Source organism: Tiliqua scincoides, chromosome 7 (genome assembly GCF_035046505.1).
Source record: "Tiliqua scincoides isolate rTilSci1 chromosome 7, rTilSci1.hap2, whole genome shotgun sequence".
NCBI lineage: Eukaryota > Metazoa > Chordata > Lepidosauria > Squamata > Scincidae > Tiliqua > Tiliqua scincoides.
The window spans coordinates 25942455-25969658 of NC_089827.1; the positions used below are offsets into that span (position 1 = coordinate 25942455).

At 41.5% G+C, this 27204-nt stretch overlaps 1 protein-coding gene across 2 annotated transcripts in view; it reads right to left on the reverse strand.

Annotated features, from left to right (window-relative positions):
- Positions 1 to 3500: 3500 nt before the first annotated feature.
- ORC5 (origin recognition complex subunit 5) overlaps positions 3501 to 27204 on the reverse strand; it is a 106456-nt gene continuing 82752 nt past the window's right edge. Inside the window, exons 13-14 of one of the 2 annotated variants that reach the window (XM_066633855.1) lie at positions 11068 to 11180; positions 3501 to 4064 (exon numbers count right to left, since the gene is read on the reverse strand). In XM_066633855.1, coding sequence (XP_066489952.1) covers positions 4019 to 4064; positions 11068 to 11180 — 159 coding nt within the window. In that variant the 3' untranslated portion in view covers positions 3501 to 4018. The remainder of the gene's footprint in view (positions 4065 to 11067; positions 11181 to 27204) is intronic. The other variant, XM_066633852.1, reaches the window with a different exon arrangement.

Consider the following 27204-nt stretch of genomic DNA (forward strand, 5'->3'; position numbering starts at 1 on the left):
TATGGGGTGGATACTTTAGGTTTATGTATAGCTTTAGCATCTCACTCATGTAAGTTCCTTCTCATATGATATCACAGAAGCCTACCTTATCTTCCATATCTACACTGCTGCATGATAAAAAATGGAGAGTAATTCTGCCCCAACCAAATTTGGGTTGATAACTTCAGTGGTCAATGGGGTGCAAAAATTTTCAGAATGGATCTGCCACCTTCTGGGCTCCAGGTCTTTTCACAAAGTATACAAAGGTTGGTTTGCATGGCCTAGGGTTGTTCTCAGGTTGCATTATGCAAGGCGTTATACACCTGATCCAGCTTCTGAGCATGGGGAATCTCTCAGCATATCATAGTCCATGATATCATTAACATTTCGCTATGCTAGAGACCTTTAGAGTATGGCAGACAATGCTTATGACAAGGACTCCTTATGACAAGAGCCCGAGGTCATAAGGCTTCCTTTGTATGCCTGGAGTGGAGTGGTTTGCAACACTCTGTGTGAAAGCAGAGTGAATCCATTCCTGGTTCTGTCAAAATGTGTCAGTACAGAAGCAAATACCTCCATTCAGCCCTAGTCAACCTGTTTCAGTGGCACATCCTTCCATAGTCATGTTCAAAGATGCTGGATTTTGTTTCAGGAGTAACTGAGTGATGAACTAATGAGATGTGCACTAGAATGCACAGAAGCCCTAGATTAGTTTGTACAAGTGCTATTTATATACTCTGGAAAATATTTAAAGTCAACATGTGAAAGACTCATGCTGGAGCTTACTGATGAAGAAAAATAAGATGAGTGCTTAAACCTACTATCAGAGCCTAAACATGGATTCTAGATGTATAGTATAAAACCCAGTTATGGTCTCTAATGTGGGAACTAATTATCCATCCTGAGCATCTGGTACAGGCTTATTTGATGGAACTACCAGAGAGGACACAAATTACAGATGGAGGAAAAAAGAAAGAGGATAAAGGGATATGTATTTTAGTTCCAAAAATTTTTGATCTGCAGTCCCACTTGTTAGAAGATCACATACTAACACTGCTTTAACTGACATGCAAATTAGTGTGATGTACTTGGCCCATGAACACTCTCCATCTGGAGTGTGTGCTGGTGTGGGAGCAACACAGGCTAAATGCACAGCAGGTGGAATGTAGGAGTCTGATCCACAGTGGAGTGTACAGATGCGTATCACAACCCTGTAATGCCACCTTGTATGTTTATGCGTCAGTACAATTTGCGTATACCTGCCACTAGTGTTCATCAAATCACTTTCTGTGTAGTTAATTCCTAAATCCACAAATCAAGGATCCTCCTAGAGTTTTTGGATCTCCTTCTATCAACTAATCTTTATGGGTACTGATCACCTGAGCACAGCAAGCATCTCACCCAGTTTCCTCCACATTTGAGGATCCAAAATCCTAAGTCAGGCCTCTACAGAGGGGAAGGCAGGCAGGTTAGCAACTGCATAGAAAACCATTTGAAGAACAGGAATTACAGATTAGCACAACTCTATCTTTCCCTTCCTGAATTCTGTGACATTACACATAAGGGACATATATAAAGCTCTTACCTGGACCTCTCTTTTCCCCACTGCTCTGGGTGGGGGAGTCTTTAGTTCTGGAGTTTAGAAAAGCAGTTCACCCAGAGAGCAGTAGTAGAACACTATTGAGTTAAGTAGTTAAGTAGCATTAGTCATTAAACCTTAGTTGAGAGAAGCCACTTTATGCTCTAAAACCTTTAGAAGCACACACACTGGTCCCATATAAGTAGTTCTACAGAAGTCATAAAGGATAAACCTGGGTAGTCTATGGTAAATAATGCCAACATCTCTGCATTTTTGGTAATTAAAAACAAAATTATAGCCGAACTTTCCCCTTTGAAGAAAGGCACTCAAGGTAGCTTACAATATTAAAACCAATATTAAAATACAGTAAGAGTCAAATAATACAGATTAACCAATCAACCACACTAAAGCAGTAGTACAAGCATAAACTGAAAACATTACAACTACAAAGCAGAACAGAGGAAAAGTTCTTCAGGCCCTGCTGGAACACTGAGACAGGGAGAGGGCAGTTCTCAATTCCAAAGAGAGTGAGTTCCATAACAGCAACACGTCTTTTGTTGCTGCCATGCAAGCCTCAGCCAGGCACTTGCTTGAGAGTCCCACCAGATGATTTTAAGGGGTGGAACATCTCATATTGGGAATGGTGGATCTTCAAATGCCCCGGTCCCAAGCCAAAGAAGGCTTTAAGGTCAACATCAGCACTTTGAATTGCACCTGGAAACAAACTGGCAGCCAGTGCAGCTGAAGGCACAGCAGTCTAATAGAATCAAACTGTTTAGCCCCAGTAACATGTGCTGCTGTGCTTTGTACCAATTACAGTTTCAGGGTGGTCTTCAAGGGCTGCCCCATGTAGAGTGTTCTAGTAATTCAGTCTTGATGACACCAATGCACGGACCACTGTGGTCAGGTTCGACAGTTTCAAGTATAGTCACAGTTGGCGCACCAGCTTAAGCTGTGCAACGTTTCCACCTTACAATCCAGGAACAGTGCAGAATCCTGGCACACTCCCAAACTGCAAGTCTGCTCACACAGAGGGAGTACAACAAGCAAACAAGCCACAGATCTCTGGACCAACAGGGCCTGTTTCTTATGGATTTAATTTAAATTTCAGATTTAGTTCTCATGCAGTTCTCCATCAATGCCTGGCAGAGATTCAGTACTTATATTGCCTCCCTAACATTTGATGGAATACAGATGTAGAGTTGGGCATCATCATATGCGTATTGGCAATACCCAACTTGAAACTCTCTGATGACCTCTTCTAGTGGCTTCATAAAGATGTTGAACACTGTGGGGGACAGAACAGAATGCCAAGGCATGCCACAGGTCAATGATCAAAGCAAAGAGCAGGAGTCTCCCAACAGCACCTCTTGGGATCTATCAGTTAAGAATAATAAGAGCCACCATAAAACAGTGTCCTGATTCCCAAATCCAACTAAGTGACCCAGAAGGACTGTAGTCACTGAAAGGCCACTGAAATGTGCAGCAGGTCCAATAGGAATGTACTCCTCACATCTAGTCAGCAGCATAGGTAACTGACCAGGGTGACCAAAGCTGTTTCAATGTGTACACTTGGCTGGAGTCCAGACTGAAAAGGATCCAAATAATCAGTTTCATCCAGGAATTGATATGTGCATCTATTACAGTTCTATTACATCTACTGCATCTATTACAGTGGCCAGACTTTGGAAACTATGCCAGGGTTCGTACCTCTTCTCTTCAAGTTCGATATGCTTATTCTTCTTCTAATGTAACTTACAAGTATATCTTTAGACAAGGGAATAATTTGCCGAAGCATGTGCCTGTCTTTGAACATAATGCAATGTGACAAGTAGCCATAAAAACTGGGGAGGTTCGTGAAAAAAATATTAACTGGTTTTAATTGTTAGTATTTACAAATCATTTCTGGCAGCCAATCTACAAATAATGAGGCAGGATCAAGGAACAAAAGATAAGCATCCACTGGTTTGGTTTTATGATTTATTATATTTGCTATTCCAATCTCTTTAAAACGGTGGCCTTAGGACCAAACTGCTTTGGCAAGCAACTGCAAAAGGCACCCATGGAGAGGAAGTAAAAAGACTGGGCATACAAACAAGGGCTGCTGCCATGTTCAAAGCATAAGGGATAATTCAGCACAGTGCAAAATGCAGTCCTTAGTAAAATGGGTATCAGGCAATTTCAGTGTTAAGATAACATCATTAACAGCAGAACAGATTGCACTCAGACCCTGCTGTTTATAATTAACACATTCTTTCCAAATTCTCCAGGGTCCTTGGTAAATAGTCCTCTGCTCAGATCCATTCAGATCAACTAGAGCATTTTTATCAGATCCCATGCTGGGCCAGCACCTGTTTTGGACAAATCCAATAGAGCCCAAAGACTCCTCTCTCTAGACGGCTAAAGAAGATGGAGGAACACAGCTTGCCTTTGGTTGCCACCACAGTGTCCATATGGTCTTCACAAAAAGTCATACAGGTATTTTATGATGTCAAAGTTCACCGTTCTGCAAAAAAAAAAAAGCACACAGAATGTCAGTATGGTTAAACCCTACCTTCTCTCAGGCTGCAACCTATCTGAGGAGGGTTCAGACCATTAGGCATTCTTACAACAATGTTGATAACTCAGAGGAAAATAAGGTTGCAAAGTTGTAATTCTGACTTAAAAAGCTCTCATTTCAAAATATTTAAGGCTCAACAATCAAAATTTTGTTCATGCACTGACCTGGCTGGCTCTGCAAATTCATATGGTAGGAGGTCAGTGCACTATCTTCACCAAAATACAAAACACAACTTGTGAGGTAGCTGCTGGACATGTAGGCTTGTATACAGACCAGATTGTTCCCCTTTCTCCAAAAGCAGCAAATTGGGTTTTCTATGCAACTGAGCCTTCAGATGGAGATCCAGATCACATTATTAGAAATGTTTAAAAATGGTGTTATTTATTTTACTCAGAAGTAAGCCGATTAGGATTCAGTAAGAGGCTGTAATTCCATCTTACCAGAAACAAACACCTCTACACATTATATGTATACACATTATATACGTATATTCCCACACCACACAAATTGAAGCATTGTCTCAGTAAGTGTATGAACCAGGTCTCTAAGTTTTCAAGTTGCAAAGGTTTACAAGGCTCCAAAGACTGAAAGTTGCTTATCGTCAGCAGTTACAAAAGCTGGAAAACAAATTTAGCTCAAGAATAAAGGAACTTTTTTAAAAAGCCGAGTAAACATAGCATACTGTTTGGAGATGCAAAGCAGCAATCTTGGCTGCTATTGAAAATTCTGCTCCTCTTCCAAACCACCTGTTTCAACATTATGTATGGCGTAACTCCTACATCTGTACTAATTTGCAGTCTGTGTTCTTCCAGTCTTGATAGTAGTTGACCCAGGCTTTTTATCTCCATTTGAACAATCCAAGAATACTCAATAGGACTCAAGATTTGAATGTATTTTTTGTATTTTGATGGAATGAAGAATGCACCAGGAGAGTAAAACATAGAAATAATTTTCTTCCCCTTTCCAAATACATTCTTTTGTACATTAACAGTTGCACAGAGACTTGCTGTTTGTGTACATGGCCAAAATTATAAGATGTACTGACAAGAACTTAACATTTTAAGAAATATATCACACATTTCTAAAGTCTAATTGGGTCTCTTATTTGTCAATGTACCATAGATACTCACCTATAAGGCGAAAAATTCTTCCCAGAAAAGCAGCCTGAATCATTGCCCCGCCTTATCTCCGGGGCAGGCAAGCAGCGAGGGTGGGGGGGGAGGCAAGTGAGCCAGCCAATCACTATTGTGGAGGGAGGGAGCAAGTGATCTTCTGCTGAGAGGAAGCTGTGCAGGCTGGGGTGCTGCTAAGCGTTTGCAGCTGCCTTCGGGTGTGGTGTGGGTGTGCTCCACATGCTCCTTCAGGCTGTTGCCCAGCTGCAGAAGCTCCAAGCGCAGGGCAGAGCAATTGCCACCGCAGCCATCAGCAGCCCCCCTCGCTCAGCACCCATGGAGGCATCTCTGGAGTGGCACCCAAGACAGAGCAGGGGAAGGGGGGGGGAGAGAGAGGCAGCCTGCAGAAGGCTGTACCTTTGTTTCTCAAGCCATTGAAAGGGTTAAGTCCATCTCCTCTTTCCTTCTTGTTTTTGCCCCCTCCCCCTTATTGAATCCAAACTTTAATCTCTCTGTTTCGAAGCTGAGGCTTGCTAGCCCCTCTCCCCATAATCATTCACCACTGATGAAGTTGTACTGGGGGGGGGGGAGAGGAAGAGTTAACTTTTATAAAAGGAAAAGTTTGTGTGTGTGTGTGTGAGAGAGAGAGAGAGAGAGAGAGAGAGAGAGAGAGAGCACTTAAAACAGTTAAGGCTACAATCCTAGCCTCACTTTCATGGGAGTAAGCCCCACTGACTATTAAGGGACTTGCTTCTGAGTAGGCATGCCTAGGATTGGGCTTCCAGTCTATTCCCTCCTCTTGCTTTCCTCTCCACCTCTCCCCTTACTGTATACAGTCACACTTCAGTCTCTCCTTTGCAAAACTTTTTGCAAACCTGGTTGCTAACCTCATTTTCCCCTGTCCTCACCAATGAAGTTGGACTGGAGGGGAAAAGTCCCTGCATTTGTGTATGGGGGGGGGGAGGAGCATCTGTGTGTGAGAGACAGAAGCAATCTCCCTGTGTGTGTGTCCTTTTCAATGGAAGAGTCCTGGAGACATTGCAAAGATGTAAAACACAGGAAAAGCAGAGAGCAGAATTTAAAGTAGAATTATTCTGCAGCAACAGGTATTTTAACCAGAGATCTTAGCTGCATGCTGGCAGGAGCTAGGAAGCACTTGCAACAGCTGCTTATGTAGTAAGCCAGGAGTGCTCACACTTTTTTGGCTCGAGAGCTACTTTGAAACCCAGCAAGGCCCAGAGATCTACCAGAGTTTTTTTACAATGTTCACGCCATCATAACATATAACATTTATGTGTACAATGTATGTTGGTGTACCTTGCATAACCACATGAGCCAATATTGCACAACACAACATAATTAACTATAAACATTTTTTGTAATTACTTTGATGACTTGCACTGAAGTGAATCAGCCAAGGATGCATAGTCCTGACAGTAGCTGCTGACAGCCAGCCTCAAGCACACTTCCAAATGTTCATCAGTCATGGTGGAATGGTACTTGGACTTAATGATCTTCATGTAGGAAAAAGCTGACTCACATAAATAAGTGGAGCCCTTCCTGCCTCAGGTGCTCTTATATCCCTGAGGGCCCTATTGCCTTCAAGTGGCTGCAGCTGTGCAGCACACTCTGCTGGATGCCCAGGCCTTACCCTTAAAGGGGCCACTGCTGACACCATATCTACCTCCTCACCAGATCTTCCTCGATTCCAATACAGGGGGGGGGCAGATCTCCATACATACCAGTGCAAAAACAGGGGAAAGGTGTGGGGGAGGGAAGATCTCTATATAGACATCACAGCAAGACCAGTGCAAAACCCCTTGCACACAGAACCAACAGATGGAAGTTGGGGGGGGGGCAGATCTCCATACATACCAGTGCAAAAACAGGGGAAAGGTGTGGGGGAGGGAAGATCTCTATATAGACATCACAGCAAGACCAATGCAAAACCCCTTGCACACAGAACCAACAGATGGAAGTTGGGGGGGCAGATCTCCATACATACCAGTGCAAAAACAGGGGAAAGGTAAGTCAGCCCCAGTAGAGTCAACGGGGCTCACTCCCAGGGATGCGTGGATGGGAGAGAAGCCTGCCAGCGGCTCCTCTCCAGGTCTACTCACCAGTCAGCCCCAGTAGAGTCAACGGGGCTCACTCCCAGGGATGCGTCACTCCCAGGGAGCTCACTCCCAGGGATGCCTGGACGGGAGAGAAGCCTGCGATCGACTCATTTTGCCTTGTGATCAACCGGTAGATCACGATCGACGTATTGAGCACCCCTGAGGTATGGCAACGTTTGTTCCCTTACCCATAAGTTGCATTGCCCTAATGTCGGTGCTGGAAAGTGGGTTAGGATTGCACCCTCAGACTTTCTTGCTGCTGGCCAGTATGAGTTTTCTTAAGAAGGAGAGAAAGCCAGTTATTCCTAGTGTCCTGATCAAGTGAAACACTTAGTAGAATGTCCTCTAAGTCTCCACTAGCATTTCACTTCAGACAAGAGTCTCTCCCTGTACATGTGCCCCCCCCCCCCGTATCTGCAGAACCTGAACCCCATTTCACTTATCTGCAGTCAACAAATTCCACCCTGTGGCATTCATGACTCTTTTCTCTTTGTTTGCCAAGGCTTTGCAAAATGTAGCTTTTATCCTTTGCTACAGAAAACGAAACGAGACACCGAGAACATGAGACTTAAGAGTTGCTAGACTAATGCTACAGGAAGTGACAGAGAGAACTAACAGGAAGTGGAATCTAGTGTTCTCTGTCTGCTTCCACTGCTATCCACTTCCTGTTAGCTCCAAGTCTAGTGTTCTCAGGGGGGGGGGGGGAGGATTGAGTAGGTTATCTGCTATCTGCAGTTTCCGGTGTCTGCAAAAGCAGCAGGAACCTATTCCCCGCGGATATTAGGGGATGCCAGTACAGCATTTGTTCAGAGTCTCCTCAGCTTCCTAAATGTGGAACTGCAAAGTCATGGAAGCTCATCTTAGTGTGCAGTGACTAATACGTAAGTTTCTTATGCATGATTAGGTTTATTGTATTTAAACTAGAGATAAAATTTGGAACAGCAAGTGAGCCCTTAGTGAGACAGAAATTTGGCTTAAGTTCATTTACACTGAATTACTTTAATTATTACATAGGCCCTCCTTTTCTATATCACAAATCATTTGTTTCTTAACCTGCAAAACTCTTTTAAAAAGCAAGCAAAAACTGTCCATGAGATAATGGCCTCCTGAAACCTTAAAAAACTCTTGGCTATTAATTTTAATTCAAGGCATTTTCCATAATATTTAATAACTACTTAGTCATTTGACTTTTTATTCTTCTTTCCTCACTCCTCTATTGCATCCTCTTAGCCCACAAGGGGTTTTCCTATTGTTACACAGCAATATTGATGATGTAACTGCAACCACTAGCATCTGATTATACATTTCTATCATCGGTTTTCTTCCTAGAAAATAAACACCATCACCACATAGTTTTCTCTCAACTGAGATTAAAAATTGTTTTAATCTTCAGTTTCAAGAACAGAAGAGAAAACCCCACCACAGACCAAGGACAATTCAAGGAGATTCCTACTTAATAGTGTATCTCTTGAAGTACCCAAGAGACGCAGTAGAAATACAATTTATGGCTAATTTAAATGTGGGAGAGGGAGCCTAAACATTTAATAAAAGATTTCCAAAATCCTTTGGGCCTCTGATTAAAAAAAACTAATTCTCAAAGTAATAAAAAGCATATTATAAAGGAGATAGACCAGTACTCTCATTAGACATTATGCAAATCTTGCTCTAATGTTTACTTCAAATAAGTCCAAGTCAACATTTAAAGGTTCTCCACTGGTGAACCTAAAACCCAATATAAATTCAATGACCCTTCTATGAACATTTTCTAATTTGTAGTTAAGCCAAATTGGAAGGTTGTTAATGAATGAACCATTCCTGGAAGGCAACAAACAACCAGACAGCCAGGCAAACAATGCTCTTGTCTTAAAATGCCCTAAGCTGTGTACAGCAACAGAAATATTATGGACTGCTGGGGGAAAAAAGGATTCCACCCCTACTGAAAGGGTATAAAATTTTATTTAAAATCTGAAAGGACTAAAGAGGAAGAGTTTTATTTCCCAGAAATTTCCAAGTCACTGATAAATGCGGATGCTGCAAAATGATCTGCTATCAATGAATGACAAAAAGAAGGAAAATCTGGAAGTGCAATCTTGTGATTAAGGCCATGAACGGCTATAGAGAAATAAAGGTGTACTCATGCAACCTTTTGAAAGGTGTCCATTTAGGATGAATACACTTTAAAATGTCAAGCAAGAATGCATCAAAGGTGTATCATACAGGTACTCTAATCAGTGACTCATGATTGGCTGTAGCATCTGTTGAGTGTACATGTATGTGGTGGCAAACCTTCTGCTGCGTGAGTTATCACAGTACCTTAAGTCTCACTACCAAAATCTAGAGTCACATTTTGATTCTAGGCTTTTGTAAATCTATACACAACTTAAAACATGACTCTATACTTTCATAAAGAAAACTTAAAGTGCTGCTTTGTCTCACACAGCAGCTGCTTCTAGTTGGGGATTGACTTCAAATACAAGTTGACTACCACTTCATGTCTTTCTTTTGCCGTCACTTTTTCTTCATTGCTTTTTAAACAAATATAACCACAACTGGAAAACAATTATCACAATCAATAGTAATTTCCTTCTAACCATCACTACACATATAAACCATAATTATATAAAACATTCCTAGCAGAAAAGAAAAGAAAAACACCCATATTTTATCCATATAGGTAAAATAGCAAAAAACAAAGCTTGCATGACCCAAACCTATTTTCTAATTAAAGCCAAGACATTTTATTGTATAATTCCTTTTGGCATAAAATTAATTCCAGTGGGAGATTAACGGTGAATAATATTGATGGAATTTGATCTCATAGTATAGTCTACTTGCCCATAAGTACATACACACAGTGACTGTTTCATCAACATGGCAGTCCACACATGCCTGAGCCATTAATCTTGGGATGGTGGTTGTATCCAATTTTTAGCTGCCATAATTCAAAATGCTGTTGGCATTTTATACACATGTCACTACGTTATTTTCTCACAACATCATGGAGATAACCCAAACTCATAAAATCTGAGAATTCGGGGAATATTATAGACAATCATAAGAATGTAAGAACAGCCCCACTGGATCAGGCCATAGGCCCATCTAGTCCAGCTTCCTGTATCTCACAGCAGCCCACCAAATGCCCCAGGGAGCACACTAGATAACAAGTGACCTGCATCCTGGTGCCCTCCCTTGCATCTTGCATTCTGACATAACCCATTTCTAAAATCAGGAGATTGCACATACACATCATGGCTTGTAACCCAAAATGGATTTTTCCTCCAGAATCTTGTCCAATTCCCTTTTAAAGGCATCCAGACCAGATGCCGTCACCACATCCTGTAGCAAGGAGTTCCACAGACCGATCACACACTGAGTAAAGAAATATTTCTTTTGTCTGTCCTAACCCTGCCAACACTCAATTTTAGTGGCTGTCCCCTGGTTCTGGTGTTATGTGAGAGCGTAAAGAGCATCTCTCTATCCACTTTATCCTTCCCATGCATAATATGGAGTCCAAAACTTCTTGCAAGAAATTTTTAATCAGGGGACTGTCTCACCAAATGCACATAAAAGTATTTATAGTACCATAGCACTTTCTACACTGTGAATACAGTATCATGACTTGTAACTTGCATCATGACTTGCAAAATGTAATTTTGCTGCATTGTAGGAATATGTGCATGGAGCATTAATTTAAAAAAGAAAAAGAAAAGGAAGATTTACCTTGAAATTGCTCTGATAAAATCTAGAGATACATTGCATTTATATCTTGGTCCATTTAGCTGGTCATCGTGGCCTACCAAGGTTAACAGCTGTAATGTCACAAGGGAAGTGATCTAAAAGAAGGAAGAGACAGAAATTGGTTTTAGCTGCTATTGTGTAGTCAGCACAATCACCTTTCCCTTTGGCTGGCCTTCCGGTTGCTCTGTTATGAAAACCCATACTTCTTTTCTTCAAACAGTTAAAAAACTGTGATGAATACATGGAGTCTATGCTTTTGCCCTGTTTTGCACCAGAAGTATCCTGAGAAATTCTGGGTGATTGATCATTTTTCATATTTTGTTTTAGTTTTTTTACTGTGTTGTTCAATCACTGGTTTATACATGAATTGATGACCAAAAACTAGCTATTGGTGGGGCTTTCTCAGCCAACTAGCTACTTCCCTTCCTACCTTGCTGGCCCTGCAAGGCATTCTGAAGCACTACCTGCCTTTTTTTGCCATTGTTCCATTCTTTTTCAAGTGCAGGTTGAGTCTCATTATTTGCAAAAGTTCTGTTCCCAGAACTTACTTGGATGGCAAAAATCGCAATATAGCAAATCAATTTAAAAAACAAAGTCCCTTTGTTCAGGTGATTTAAAAACAGCCTTGCTGACCTTTGTGATGTTAAGATAGAGTCATTAAGATGACAATCCAACAATCAGTCTCTCTCCAGGTGCTTAGAAAGGATTATCTTTTCTTTCACATGTTCAGGGGGAAGGGAGGGGGTCGCTTGGAGAGAATGATGGTCAGCTGGCTGCCCTCTCTCTAACTATTGTAAAGGATTGTTTTCTTTTAATTAAATAATTAATTTTCTTTTATCATGTTGAGATAAAAATCTTTACAATAGTAAGAAAAGCATTTTAAAGGGGTGCATTTTCCCTCTTCTCCAGGGATCAGCACATTCCTTCTCATTTCGTGTTGAGTCAAATCCATGTATAACAAGGTTGGACCTGTACCCCTAAAGGTCCTGTTGAGTGGCCTGGGAGTACATGAACCCCAGCTTGGGAACCACTGCTTTACTGGTATGTTGTTTACAGTGCATTTACTCTGATAGTGTTTACGAAAAGGCGGTGAAGATCAGAATTTAAAAAGAATAAAAATGCATCTTATGATCTTTTACAATGTTTTTAATAGAGACTATACAGTTCTTAGGTAACAATTACTGGTAGGTTATTTTTCAGGATCTGACCTCAGGTAAAATCAGTCAAAACTATAGTCAGATACCCCCCTAAGTACTTTCCAACTTATCCTGCAACTTATCCGAGGGTCACAGAAATTTCCATTGTTTTTGGCTCAAAACCTGCCAACGTATCAGTGAGATCAACTTATAGGCAAGTATCTATGATATATGCAAGTATCTACAGTAAATACATACAGGAAAAAAACAGAAGAACTAACTAAAATAATAACAAATGAAAATTATACACTACTATTTCTCTAAAGCATGGGTGGGCAAACCCCAGCTCAGGGGCCATTTGCAGCCCTCTAGGTCCCCCAATCTGGACCATAAGGAACCCCCAGTCTCCAATGAGCCCCTGGCCCATTGCAGCCCCTAGCCCACTGGAGACTGTTGGAGCCCATGTTGGCCGGCGACTGCTGGTCGTGACCACCAGACGTGAGCTGTGGGTCGAGTTAGAGTAAGGCCTTTTATAGTCTCCAAGTATTTTTTGCTTTCCCCTGGGCATTATTTTAACCTGCCCCCCCCTCTGCCTCTGAACAACCTATGTCTCCATGTGTTTCTGGCTTGGTCTGTATGTTTTAACTGCTGAAAAGGTGTGTGACAAACAGTTCATAGTTCTCACATGGTTCTACATGCCTGAATTATAGTTCTCATGTGTATTATAAATAAACTCAGTAAAATTCATTCATTCATATAAGTTCTGTCCCTAACGAATTTATTTAGGTAAATTTACTCAAATCTGAAATGTAAATTCTTTTTTTCCCCAGCCCAACAGTGTCAGAGAGATGATGTGGCCCTCCTGCCAAAATGTTTGCCTGCCCTGCTCTAAAGGACAGATAACCAACAGTTGTCACAAGTTGGGAGTTTGTGGCTGGTGCAGAACAGTGACTGCTCTATGATTCGAAGAACAAAACATTAAGGACGCAATCCTACCCTGTGCTGGAACAGGCAAGCCAAGAGACTTGCACTGTATCCAGCGCAGGATAGGGACCCAGGATGGCTCAGCCAGAGGCAAGGGGAAACTTTTCCCCTTACCCCTGGGTAAGGCGCCCTTGCCCCTGTGGGTCTCTTTGGACTTGTGCCACCTCCTGAGGTGGCACAAGTTTGAGGAGAGCGGAGCGGCTTCAAGCCACTCTGAACTCCCCAGGAACAAGGGTTGGGATCCAGCATAAGTGCTGGATCCCAGCCCCATCTCCCGCTCCCTGCCCACCTGCCCCCGGGGCCGCCCACCACCCACCCTCCCACTGCCCAGGAACGCCTCCCTCCCGCCTCCTCCCTGTTCACCCCAGAGGCTTGTGTCAGATCTCCACAAGCCGGCACACCTCCAAGCACCGGCCCAGATTCCTCCTGAGGATCCACAAACATGCCTTATGGCACATTTGCGACCCTCCTGGGCCGGCACAAGTTCAAGGGCGCCTCAGGACTGCACATTAACTCTTCTGTGCAGGACGAACTGGACAACTTCTGTAACTGCAAATGCCTCTAATAAAAAAGGGATGCTGAAATAAGCAAGCAAATGCTTTACCAGTTATGAACATTTCCCAGGTTACTATGAGATCTTGCCTCTCTTGTTTGACGGAACTGAACAGATTAAAAGAATGGAAAATAATACGAGTAAAAGAATAAATTTCTTTAGGTTAGATTAAGTAAACAGCTTCTTTGGTCCACAGTTGTAAAACACTGCTTGCTGGAAATCAGGCAATGTTTTCAAATATAAGGCACTTTTTGTACAGTGCCCTTATTTTATTAGACATGAAGAGGATAGCAGAAGCAGTATACCGTAAGATTACTGACTTAACAAATTCTTAACAAATAGTAGATTATGCTAAAAAAGATTTGGTACTGCTATAGAGGATAATCTTAAGATGAAAAGTCACACAAGGTTACTTTTCTCTGCAATTTTTTGCACTGTGATCTTGTATAAACATCATCATGAGATACTATTGTGATTTTCACCATCCTGTAGATGCTATCCTTAAACCAACACAAGTTAATTGCACTTAAAATTCCACTGATAACTCAGTTATGGCCAACATTACCCAACCAATGTGTGCATGGCAAATTTCATGTGAGGGGATAATTATGAAAGTCATCGAGAATATAATTGTTAAATATTATAATTACCACAAGGGCCATAGATCTATTACGTAATATCAATATTATCAGCAGCAGCAGCAGCATCCTTCAGTCTCGGAAGACTATGGTATCACGCTCTGAAAAGTGGTTCTGGAACAGCATCTAGTGTGGCTGAAAAGGCCAATTCGGGAGTAACAATCCCTTCCACACTGGGAGCAAATGTAGTCTGTCCCTGGTGTGTCACCCTGGCTACAGGCCTTCCTTCTTTGCCTCTTTGCCTCAGTCTGTTGGGCAAGTGTTTCTTCAAACTGGGAGAGGCCATGCTGCATAGCCTGCTTCCAAGCGGGACGCTCAGAGGCCAAGGTTTCCCACCTGTTGAGGTCCATTCCTAAGGCCTTCAGACCCCTCTTGCAGATATCCTTGTATCGCAGCTGTAGTCTACCTGTAGGGCGCTTTCCCTGCACGAGTTCTCCACAGAGGAGATCCTTTGGTATCCAGCCATCGCCCATTCTCATGACAATAATCAATATTATATTAGCCACAAATTTATCATCTGACCACATTTGGAATAGTGTGTACAATTCTGGTTGTCACAACTCAAGAAGGACATTATAGAGCTGGAAAAGGTACAAAAGAGGGCAAGTTAAATTCTGTAGCACCTTCCTTATGAGGTACGGCTATATCATTTGGGGGCAGAACTGGGTGGAGGAAGGGCAGGCCAGAGGGAGACCTGGGCCTGGGCCTGGGCCATGGACTGCAGCAGACTCTGCCACTGAATTCTATGCCCCCTCCCTGCCCAGAAAGCCTGATATGGCCCTCCTCAGTTCTGCACCAGCTAAATAGAATTGTGCAGTTCCTGGGAGACCCATTGCTGCCTGTTGTGTTCTACCAGACGTAAGGGAGCAAATGTTCCCTTACCCTGAGGATACGATGGGAGCAGGAGCTGCACTGATTCCACAGGATGCAGCAGCAGCCACTTCAACACTACTGCTCCTCTGGGTGCCGCCAGGGTTTAGGATTGGGCTGCCTGACTGTAATCCTAGCTCACTCACAAAAAACAAACACCTCTAGCTATGCTGTTCATTACTTCAGCTGTTAATAATGATGCAAGGACACACTGAGTACAATGAATGTACAAAATGACCCAACAGTTGTTGTTGTTTTTTTTTGGGGGGGGGGGTGAATTATAAATAGTGTACTGGGTGTCCACCCATCCAAAGCAGTGGAAGAATAGAAAGGCATTGCAGTTCTGATCTCGACTGTGTCTCCCTGAATACTACGCTTATTGGGAAAACACTTCCATAACATGCCAAGAAAAGGCTTCTCCCAATTAAAATAGGATTTAGGCTGCAACTGGAATCAAGACCATGATGGGTGAGCTTTAGCACTTTGCCCCTAACTCCCCTCTGTGATTTTGCGCCATTTCAGCCCTCCCCCAGAGTGCTATATAAAAAAGCAATGCCAAAAACACAGAACTACATTACATATTCACCAAAATCTGCAGTTTGGTCCCAAGCACAAGTGGAATGCAATGCATTTAGCTGGTATTTGCTATACCTGCTGTTATAAGTCTGGACATTAGCATTTTAATACTTTTTGGTTTATTTATAGCTACAAAACTGAGTTACTCAGGTTTACAAATGACTATCTTTAGAACACAACTAATGCTTTGTGTCTGGTACTTCAGACAAGAAAAATAAATGAAAGAGGACCTAGACTCTTTTGGAAAGGATGTTTGCTACAGATATTTTCCTTTCTACCTTCCCAATTTTGTAGGGTTTTAAAATTTTTATTATCTTTAGATATCATGAACCCCTATAAGTTAGGGAGGAAAATTGCTCTTCATTCACTCCATCCCTTATTCACTCAACGATGAAGCATAATGGAGTAATCTATTATTACAACTGCTCTTTTACACCCCAGTGCACCATTATTGGCTAATCATTTTTGCAGGGTACGCTTGCAGCTGGCCTCTTACACTCAGAGATTACCAATGAAAATAGGTCATATTCCACAGCAGGAATGGCATGACGCTCATAAAATCTCCCAGAAAGCAGACCGGCTTAGACGACTTGGAGTTGGAACCAACTAAATATTATGGAAACAGAATTCCAAAAATGACCTTGCCATGGTATAACAAACATGCCAGCCAGTCACCGTGTTAACAGATTGTCACCAATTCCCTCTTCTTTCCCTTAAATGCAGTAAAATGGCACAGAAGGTCAGTGTTGTAAGATTGCTCCCTAAATCTTCTGGCAATAAATCTAAAATGGCATCAGGCAGGATATCAACTTTCTGATTGATGTTTTGAGGATCACATGCAGCAGTAGATACAAAAGCTTGGGTCATCATTTCAGGACGAGACAAGGTTGCCTACCTGGTAAGCTGCAGCCATCAGGCTTGTTCTCACAAGGCTCCAAAAATAAAAAAATCACATGCAAAAGATACAAATACCTATGAAAGGTAGTTGGGAAACCTTGGGTGGAAGGATAGTGAATATATGAAGTTGTCTTTAACAGACAACTAGCTCAAACACTGTTTGCACTGAAGAGACAGCAACTGCCCACTTAATGTCACTATTAGTGATTAACACATTAGCTAAATGGAGCCTCCAAGTTCAAGGGCAGTATAGCTTCAAGTGCCATAAAGTATAGAGTAAGAATCACGGGAGTGCTGCTGCCTATTTGCGGTTTTCCAAAGATACCTGGCTGACTGCTGATGAGGCCAGAAAGGTGGCCTGTATGGACCTTTAATCTGGCCCAACTGGACTTGTTCCAAAGTCCATATAATGTGTGATCATTATTAAATATTTTTCAAAAATATATGGTATCTTTGCATGTGCCACTTAGAAAGTATCTGTATGCCACTAGCTAACGGCATATGTGCCGTGGGTTGGCCACCCCCACTATAGAAGATATAGAGTATTACTCTAGAGCAGCCATTATCAATGGGAGCCATATGACCTCTTGCAGTGCCTTGGCATATCTGAAAGGGGTTATAGACTGAAAACGGAAAATAATATATCCACTCATGCTGTATCCTTGACAGGGGGGCCCTGGAACCTGAGAACAGTTCCAATGAGGAGCAAAAATAAAAAAATAAAAAATAAAAAAAATGGTTGAGAGTGGCTGCTCTAAAAGATTTTAGTCAAGCACTAGATTGTGTAGGGCAGGGAAAAAGAAAACATATGGGAGGAGGAGGCAAGGCCTGATCCTGTGCTTCTCACAAGCAGGACCACTGTTAGTCATGTCCCTTGGATGGCATTTCGTTTTTCCCTCTGCTGGACATAATGAATCTCCTGTCGGAAGGTGGGGAAACCAATCTTCACTCTGGCAAATCTCACTACCTCAGAACGCAAGGAAATGAGTTGGATCATATAAAAGAGTTGTATTACATTTGGAAAGTGATAAACGTAATGTCGAACTAATTGTGCCCCTTGGCAATAGAAAATAAAACCATAAACCCTCAGTTGTTATAGTTTTGTTTTCCTTTGTGTCGTACACTATGTCTGCAGTATTTCACTGTCATTAAACATCTGAACACACATCTGACAAGGATAAAACTTGAAGAGCACAAGAAAAAAAACCTGTAACGTCTGTTAATTTTTTTAAAATCAAGAATCTTTCAACAAAATAAAGCGTATCTAGAAGATATATGGCACATATTTTCCTGAAATGTAAGCACTGGGAATGTGCCTTAAGCAGGAAAGCATATATGAGTTTGGGAAGAATGAAAATAGTGTTGAGATTAATGATGAAGAAAAAGCAATGGCTTGAGGAGAAAATGGCTGTTGCACAAGTGAAAATTCCAAATGGATCATTCTGAAAGATTACTCAGAAAGAAAATAGACACAAAATGATGAGCGTTGACAACACAAAAATCCAACATTATATGGTGAGCATCAAAGTGCAAACTGCTGGATAAAACTATTTTAGTAGCTAAGAAACTAGTTTAGACAAACTTATGTCTTAAAATGTATTAGAACCATCAGAATATTTAGCTAAGAACCTCTTCATGCAATACATTTTTACATTTATGCCTACAATAAACATATACATAACAATGTCATACCTGGATGCGACATGTACCTTTGCAAACTGACATATTGTACAAGTATCACCACCAAGGAGCTGGGATTGGTTGTATCTGCCTTGCAGTGTTACAAACCTGGGTTTCCTGCTGCACAATATGTGAAGCAGTCCTAAATTTCAGAAATTCTCAAGCAAAGCTTCAGGTTACCCTACAACAATCTGGTTCAAGATAATCTTTGCACAATGAAACGTCAAAGATATTGCACCTATAGCATCAGTATATTAAGCACCACTCTTCCCTAACTGATGCAGTGAATTGGATAATACGTATACAGTGAAGTGTACACAAAATAATGAGAAACAATAAGATCCAATGCAGCATTTCTCAAACTTTGAGGAAGTTTTATTCCCTCAGTAAGTGTTTGTTTGGAAACAACTTATGGTCAGTGCAAACCAGTGCCACAACACCTTTCAGGGATCAAGACACATAATCCAGAATACAGGCAGAGAAAACGACCAAACAAGGTGCACTGAACCAAAGACACGTCTGCAGAACACATACCTCCAGAAGACATAAGCAAGTCAGCAAATATGGCACAAGGGAAGGCAGAGAATGAGCACGTGATAACCTGAACACCAGAGGAGACTAGCAAAGAAATAAAGCAATCCAAATTCTTAATTTTGACATATCTAAAGCTCCTAAGTTTTGAAAAATTTCTGGTGTTTTTAAACACAACCTCTTGAGTTTTATTATATTCACAGCTCAATTCTGAGCTGCCACATTCACTGAAATAGGATCCACCAGGAGTGTCCACCTGTTCAATATTTCATTCCTTCTACACCATCTCAGAACTTTAAACTGCTCTTGTGGGAACCTAAATGCCTCAAAATTGAACAATACAGTATATGCTGAGAGGCAGGTGGGCTAAATTATTGTCAAGAAAAAAGACCTTTTATCTCAGCAGAACAGATTCCCGTCTGAGGTGCATGTGGGGGGGGGGGTGAAGCCTATGTCACTAAACATAAAGCTATTCCCAGAATGAGCAAACACCTCTCTGACCAGCATCTCAACGCTTAGCCTTGACTAAACAGAACGGTTATGTGCATGACCCCCAACTACCAACTATTACTCCAGGGTAATTTGCCCAAACGATGATACAAAACAATCTGAAAACACAGTAGTCATTTGCTCGAGCTAAAGTTGTCCTGAAAAAGAAGGGCTTACATAGCACATTTGTTGTTAAGAAGAACAAAGGAAAAAGCAGACTCTTAACCTGGAATAGGAAAAGGGTTCAGGTGTAAATTTCTAGTCAGAGACATATCATAGTCCGGTGGCATAGCTGGAGGGGGCGGAGCACTCAGTCTGGCAGGGAGGTAGGCGAGCGGCCCCGGCCTTCGAAGCCATTCCCGGCGGGGGGCCCCCGGTGGGAATGGCTCCGAAGGGAGGGGTCGCTTGCCCACCTCCCTGCCAGACTGAGTGCTCCGCGCCCCCCTCCAGCTACATCACCGTCACAGCCTCAGGAATTTGGCCCTATGATTACTAGTAGAATTGAACAAAATATGCATTCTAGTTTCATGAATTAGGGCGGGATAAATAAAGGGATGTCATTCAAGAAGCACAGCATAACCTCTGTACAGCACCTCCATCAATCATTTGTGAAAGTAAATCCAAGCTCTCTCTGACAAATAACTGGCCCTTGATGGGCCAAACTGAGGAGTTTCTTGGTCAACACCTTCCTCGTTGCATCCTATATGTTTATGCCATTCACCCGGCTTGGGTTTGTACTTCATTTGATGCAGGGTGATGCTTCACAAAGATGCTCGTTTCTCTGAACAGTTATCTAAAGGGGTGGGGGATTAACAATCTTTTCTGATGCCTGCACCTGCCTTGCTGATGGGCCTGAACTCCGCAGCAGCCATAGTTATCAGTGAGACGTGCAGTTGACACTTTACATTTTTGTGAAATCAGTTCTCTCTTTTATCTGTCATCACAAACTAGTGATGACAGCACCAGAAAGAAGAGGAAGATTTTTGAATGCGGATTAAAACTACAACCAATTCATCTCACAAAGAGTGTGAGATATTTTTCAAATGAAAATAGTTGATCTTCTATGAGTACAGCAGAGTCCAATTTTCATGCCCAGTGCTCAAAACCAAAGTTCATGCACTGGTTCGGATCCCACACATCACAATTGTTTTCACCTACCACAGTAAATGCAGAGCTTCCACTGCAGTGTTACTTGATATTTATGAATGACTAATCTGTGAAGCTCTTTATTAACTCCTAGTATCTCCTGCTACTTTTCTTCAATTTCTCTCATACCAGCATTAAGAAGGCAGAACTTTAAGTACTACTGTATCTACTATCGACCTTCAGTATCTACTGAAGTTTGTTATGTTGGCATCATTATTAATTCAGTCTCCTGCTTTCACTTCTTAATGAAATGAATCTTTCCCCACTATATTTTGATTCTTTGAAAACTGGGAAAAGTCCTTACTATTGACATCTTGAGGCACCAGCAATCGGGTATCTGGATTTTTATTTTGCACCAACAGGTGGGACCTTGGTATCCACTGATTTGGCATCCACTGATTTGACTCGCCACTTGATACTGGAGTCTGACTTTAAATGCTTTGTAACAAGGAAAAGCACCAAAATCCAATTTCCTACCTTCGTGCTGTTAAATAATTATTTCATCCCATTAGATTCTATTACTCACTCCCATTTAGTGACTGAATGAGATATAGTGTCTATACCAATGCATTCTTTACATAAAAAGTTCCTTTAGCAGTTTCCCATTCATCTTACTGATTAGGTCCACAAGTGTTTAGCTTAGTAATGTTACAGCATTTAGAATTCCTATTCACTGGGTACAGAGCTGGCTCAGGGCTTCAGAATTACATAGGAAGACAAAGGCCCTATCAGGGCCAGTATCAAACAGTGCATCCTTCTCATGCCTTAAACATTATAGTCACATAGACAAGAAACCTTTACTGGCATATTTAAAATGCAGAGCAAGACAAAAGATCGGAGGGATGGATATATGAATCGAACAATTCACCTCCAACCATGACCTCCTGAGACGTAACAGGGACCAGATGAATGTAAAGAATCTAATGTCGATGCAGTCCACTTCCTAAGCCTCTGTGACTTCTTCTGGAACTGGATAAGTCCAGGCATAACCATTTCTCCCCGGCAGTAACTCTGCCTCCCTGAGCCTGCCAAGCAGGGGTCTGCCATGAACGTGACAAGGGGATAGGACAGATTTATAGAGGAAAAGTTAATCACAGATTACAAGTCATGACGACTCTATGCAGACTCCAGGTTTTAGAGTTAGACTACTTCTGAATGCCAGATACAAAGGACTAGCAAAAAGATACAGGCATATTGTTGTCTTGTGTATTCTCTGAGGGATCTGGTGAGCCACTAAGAAGATGAACCAGATGGGCCCTAGGTCTGATCCAGTAAGACTGTTCTTATGTTCTTAGATACAACTTGTAAAAGCATTGAGAGTTGCTTTCACGTAATATTCCTTGGATAGGTTTGAATTGCTGCTGTTGCTTGTGACACAGTTTTGTCCTGGCTTGTTCTATCTAACTGAGAGCCTGCAGGGATAGAAATTATTGTCTCAAGCAGAATTTAAAAAAAAGAAGACAGATTTTATTGCCTAAGCAATATATGAAATGTACCCTAAAAGCAACTACAGAACTTCGGATTTCCAATGCAAGACTACAAAATTGGGTAAGGATCCAATACATTAGCCTTCTTTGGTTCTGGTCCTACTTCCCTAGAAGTAGGGAAGGATTATCTTCGGAAATTAGTCCAGCACACTTAGAGGACTCCATCTTACAAAATTTTTGTGAAAACAGCGCAATTCTATGCATGTCTACTCAAAAATAAGTCCCACTGTGTTCAGTGGGGCTTATTTCAAGGAAATTATGTATAGGACTACAGCCTAAGTATTGTTTCATGATTATTTCTCTTGTTCCTGCATTCCAAGACTTAGGGGTGATTCAGATTTAATGTAGTTCTTCCACAGAATATTGTCAAGGGAGAAATACAGGTGAAAAACATGATTTTTTCCTTCAGGTTTATTGTTATTTCATGGAAGAAAAAACATTATGACCAAATCTTAATGAAGTTGTTTTCTTACTACTGTGACAAGTGAAAGAATAATTGATCCAAATTTGGTTGCCCAATAGGCAGCTAAGGGTTTCACAAAAAACAATCAAGTTCTATAAGAAATAATATGCCCAATTGCAGAAAATTTACTCTAACTTAAACTGTTTTGCACAATGTGAGACTCTTTGGAAAGGATTGGGATGTTGGAACGCAGCAGATTACTGAAACATTGGGAGCAATATCCTCACATGACTAAGGAAGAAGGGAAAGGTGGGTTAAATAGGTAGAACACAGGGAACCTCTGCTTCCCTGCCACTGGAAAGTTTAGTTTCAGAAACTTTAAAAACCCCTAACCTTTCAAAACCTTCCCCTACATACCCATGATGTTATATGTAAAACTTGAGTTTGTCTGAGGAGGACCAGAGGGAAAACTGCTGCAGGAGAGGAGGCTGCAGTACCAGCAGAGGGAAGGTAGAGGCTGCTGTGTGCAGAGACCTATAAAAGGGGCTGCACAAGCAGAGAGGGAGATAGACCACCAGGGAAGAGCTGCTGTGAGGAGCCTTGGAGAGCAAGCTCTGCAGAGGAAGAAAGATCACCAGGCGAGCTGGGAGAAAAGGAGCTGAGTGGAGCTGAAACCTGAGAGATGAGGAGAGCAAGCCAAAGGAGTTACTGAGGAGAGAGAGCTGCAGCAAGGAGCCCCTGGGAGAGCCACTGAGAGCCAGGGAGCAACCAGCCAGCCTTTGACTCAAGTCCTGCTGCCTCCTGCATGCCTCAGGTCCTCACTCAATCAGGGAATTTGGAACGAAGGTGTTGTCATTTTGGTGCAGGTTCCATTCCTCACAATAAAAGCCTTAAACTTACGTTGGTTTCAGTGGTCTCTGTCAATCCTGCATAACAATTTGATGTAGAAATGTGCTTTATAAAAACAAAAAAAAGCAAATATTTTCAAGATTCCTTGTACAGCCTCTGCGGTCAACCTCTAACCAGACGCAAAAGTAATCAGAATTCCTATATGTTAAACCAGTGTTTTTCAAACTGGGTGGGTTGCAAGCCAATTTCAGGTGGGTCCCCATTCATTTTTATATGTATATTTTTAATATACAGGTTGGGCATCTCTTATTTTAAGTGCTTGGGACCAGAAATGTTCTGGATATCAGATTTTGCCATATTTTGGAATAGTTGCATATACCTAATGAGATATCTTGGGGATGGGGACCAAGTCTAAACTCAAAATTCATTTATGTTTCATATACACCTTCTACACTTAGCCTAAAGGTAAATTTATACAATATTTTTAAATTGAATTTTGTGCAATCCATTACATGAGGTCAGGTATGGAATCTTCCATTTGTGGTGTCTGTCGGTGCTCAAAAATGTTACAGTTTTCAGAATATTTTGGATTTCAGAATTCTAGATAAGGGATACCCACACCCTGTATTAGAATTGATGGTATGGTACGTGAATACATTTCGGGAAATGTTATAGATCTGAACTTTTAACAGGCTACTGTGTATATCAGAGGTTCTCAAACTGTGGTGTTGCGATGCCCCAGTCAGAGAAGCTGTCTGTGCTCCTTGTGGGGTGTGAGGGAAGAATGCAGCAATGTGGTTGGGACGATTGCACCGCTGCCAGGGGTTTCAGGGGCATTTGTACACTGACCTCGCGCTGGCCTCCAGGGGGGAACCCCACAGAAGCCTCCGCAGGGCTCCCCAAACCTATTAAAAATCTCAAAATAAAGATCACAGCAATTGCAAACCAGAAGTGGGTCACAATCTTTATTTTTAGATTTTATGAGGTGTGGGGAGCCCTGCGGAGGTGTCTGTAGGGCTGTCTGCCCTCTCAGACGCCAGTGCAAGCTCAGGTAATTGTACAAATGCTCCTGAAAGCCGTGGCAGCAGCACAATTGTTCCCCTCCCCTGCAAAGATTACAGTGGGTTCTGAACTCCCAGAGAGCTTGGGAACCACTGATATATATACTTTTCACAATTACAGTCAATGGGGCTTACTCCTGGGTAAGTGTGGGTAGGATTGCAGCCCTTTGGATGTTTGGGGAATATTTTCTAAACATCAGAAACTGCTTGAGAGGGTTAGGAGGTTTCTTTATTTTAAATGAATTTTTAAATTTATACTTATTATAAACTTTAAGTTTGATGTATTTTTGTTGTATGGGGGATGTCAAAAATTTTCCTGCTTCATTATGTTACTTCTAGCCATGACATCACTTCTGGTGAGTCCCGGTGCTAAAAAGTTTGAGAACCACTGTGTTAAAACAGTTTAATAAATCAGTTCTGCATAATGCTGTATTTTTAATAAGTGAAGAGGCATACAATTTCATTTTGCTCTTTTAGCCTTAAATGGAGCAGAGTGTAAGTTCAAATTCAGGCCATGGACCCTTTTCAGAACGTCAACCTAGACTCTAATTGATTGCAATGATACATCTAGTAATTATACCACGTATCTCATTTAAGCCCTGACACAACATAATTAGCCGAATATAGAAAATCGAAGATGCTCCTGAGTATTAGATTTTCAGCAACACACTTCCAAACAAAAGTAGATTCCAACAAAGTCATGCTTAACATATGCTGCTTTCTTTTTTAAAATCAAGTGCAAAAAGCATGTGTTAATCACTGCCTATTTTTAAAGGAATATTATAATTAAATGTTGAAAGCATATTGATCCAATCTGGCACAGGAAAACATAATAATGCTTAATTACAAAATATCACCCACACATCAAGAAGATTTGGCTGCTAGTGTTTCAAAATAAAAATATATTTTTAAAAAGTTATTTTATGGGAAGCTAGATACGCACAATGTGCGTTTGCCTGCGAAGGAGGGACTTACTTGGAAACACGACACTTAAAGTTAACATGACTGTGCTCCATACTTAGAAACTCTCTATTTCTGAAGCAAATTAAGAGTTAGAGTGATTCAGACAGACGGACAACTGGGTTTGTGTGTTGGAGATCCAAGATAAGCTGCAGTTTGGTCAAAGTCTCAGTGGGTCAATCAACAATGAGTCCAACTATAAAATGGGAATATTAGCTAGCTGCACATGGTTAAAAAATAAAACGTTTTTAAAAAAGGTTTCTACAGAGAATATAAAAGGTACAAGAAGAGAATACCTCCCTACCCTCTGTAAAGACATAGAAAGGGAGAATGTGTCACAATTCGCTTAGACAGAGTTTAGTACGGATTTCTAAATTCTAGGAGCTACCAATGTAATAAAATTCAATAGATTAATTTATGTAAAACGACAACAGAACCATTTCAGCCCCATCAAGATCTACAACTTGCTCTAGATGGGGTAGCACTCCCTCTGAAATAACAAGTTTGCAGCTTGGGAGTCCTGGGTTCACAGCTATCCCTGAGTGTTCAGGTGGCATTTGTGGTTAGTGGACCTTTGCCCAGCTTCGGCTGCTGCATCAGCTGAGACTCTGAGTCAGTCAGATCTGGTCGTGGTAGTCCCAGTGACATTTTGCTTAAACTTTATTATAACACATATTGCGTGGGGCAACCCTAGAAAACAGCAGTTTGGAAGATGAGCTAGTGCAGAATGTGGTGTCTCAACTGGTAGCTGTGGCTCAGTGGGCTCAAGATGCCATGCTGTTGCTCCGGAAGCTACACTGGCTGCCTATTCTATTTTGAGCCCAATTCAAGATGTTGATCATTAAAGCCCTATATGGCATAGGTCCAGGATACCTCAAGGACCATCTTCTCCCATATAATCCTGCATGCCTCCTATTATAATCAGATAGGGCCCTGCATAGGATACTGCAGTCATCTGAAGCCAAGGGGACGGTGGCAAGATGCAGGGCCCTCTCTGTTATGGCACCATTTTTCTGGAACCAGTTATCAGAATATTTTAGAACATATATTTGAGCAGAATATTTGAGAACTCTTTATGTGGTTTCCAGAAGTGTCTAAAAGCTTATTTATTTCACTTGGTCTTTGAGGTGGGAGAAGGGACCTCTTAGGGGAACTTTTTATACTTGGTTGCTATTTTCATGCCATTGTTTTTATGCTGTTGCTGTTTATAAAAACAGCATCCATATAGTTAGTATTTTTAAATTGGTTTTAATGGTTTTTTAATTTTTGTTTTTATGGTTGTATTTCTTTATTTTTAATTGTACACCACCTTGAACAGAGGAAAGGCAGTATATAAATCTTTTAAATAAAATAAAGGTGTCCAGATGAAGTTTCACCATAAAAAAAAATCAGATTATCAAGGAAAGGGGTGGAACAATGAAAAACATACTTTATCACCATCAATTGTGCATAAACCCAAGAGTGCACGTTTTAATGAGGTACTAAGTTCTGTGCAACAAAACAAATGACTCCTTCGGACACTTGCACGCTTTCTGTAGGGGACTGTGCAAAGAACAGTCTGCAAGCAGCCCCTGCTACAACCAGCATGAGCCAAGGTAGAGAAATCAGGCCTGCCTCAAGATACAAATGTATGCTGCAGCGGGTTTGCATTAATAGCAGCCACTTCTAAAGTAATAATCGCCTTCCATGATGTAAAGCTCTTGGTCCCACTTGTACTAACTAGCCATGAAATATTAATAGCAGTTTAACCTCCTCATCTCTTTAAAAACACATGCAGCACATGATTGGACGACATTTGAGAATAGCCTCTTCAATGAAAGCCTGCTGGAAACCAATCCACTTGCTATCAGTTGTCCAGC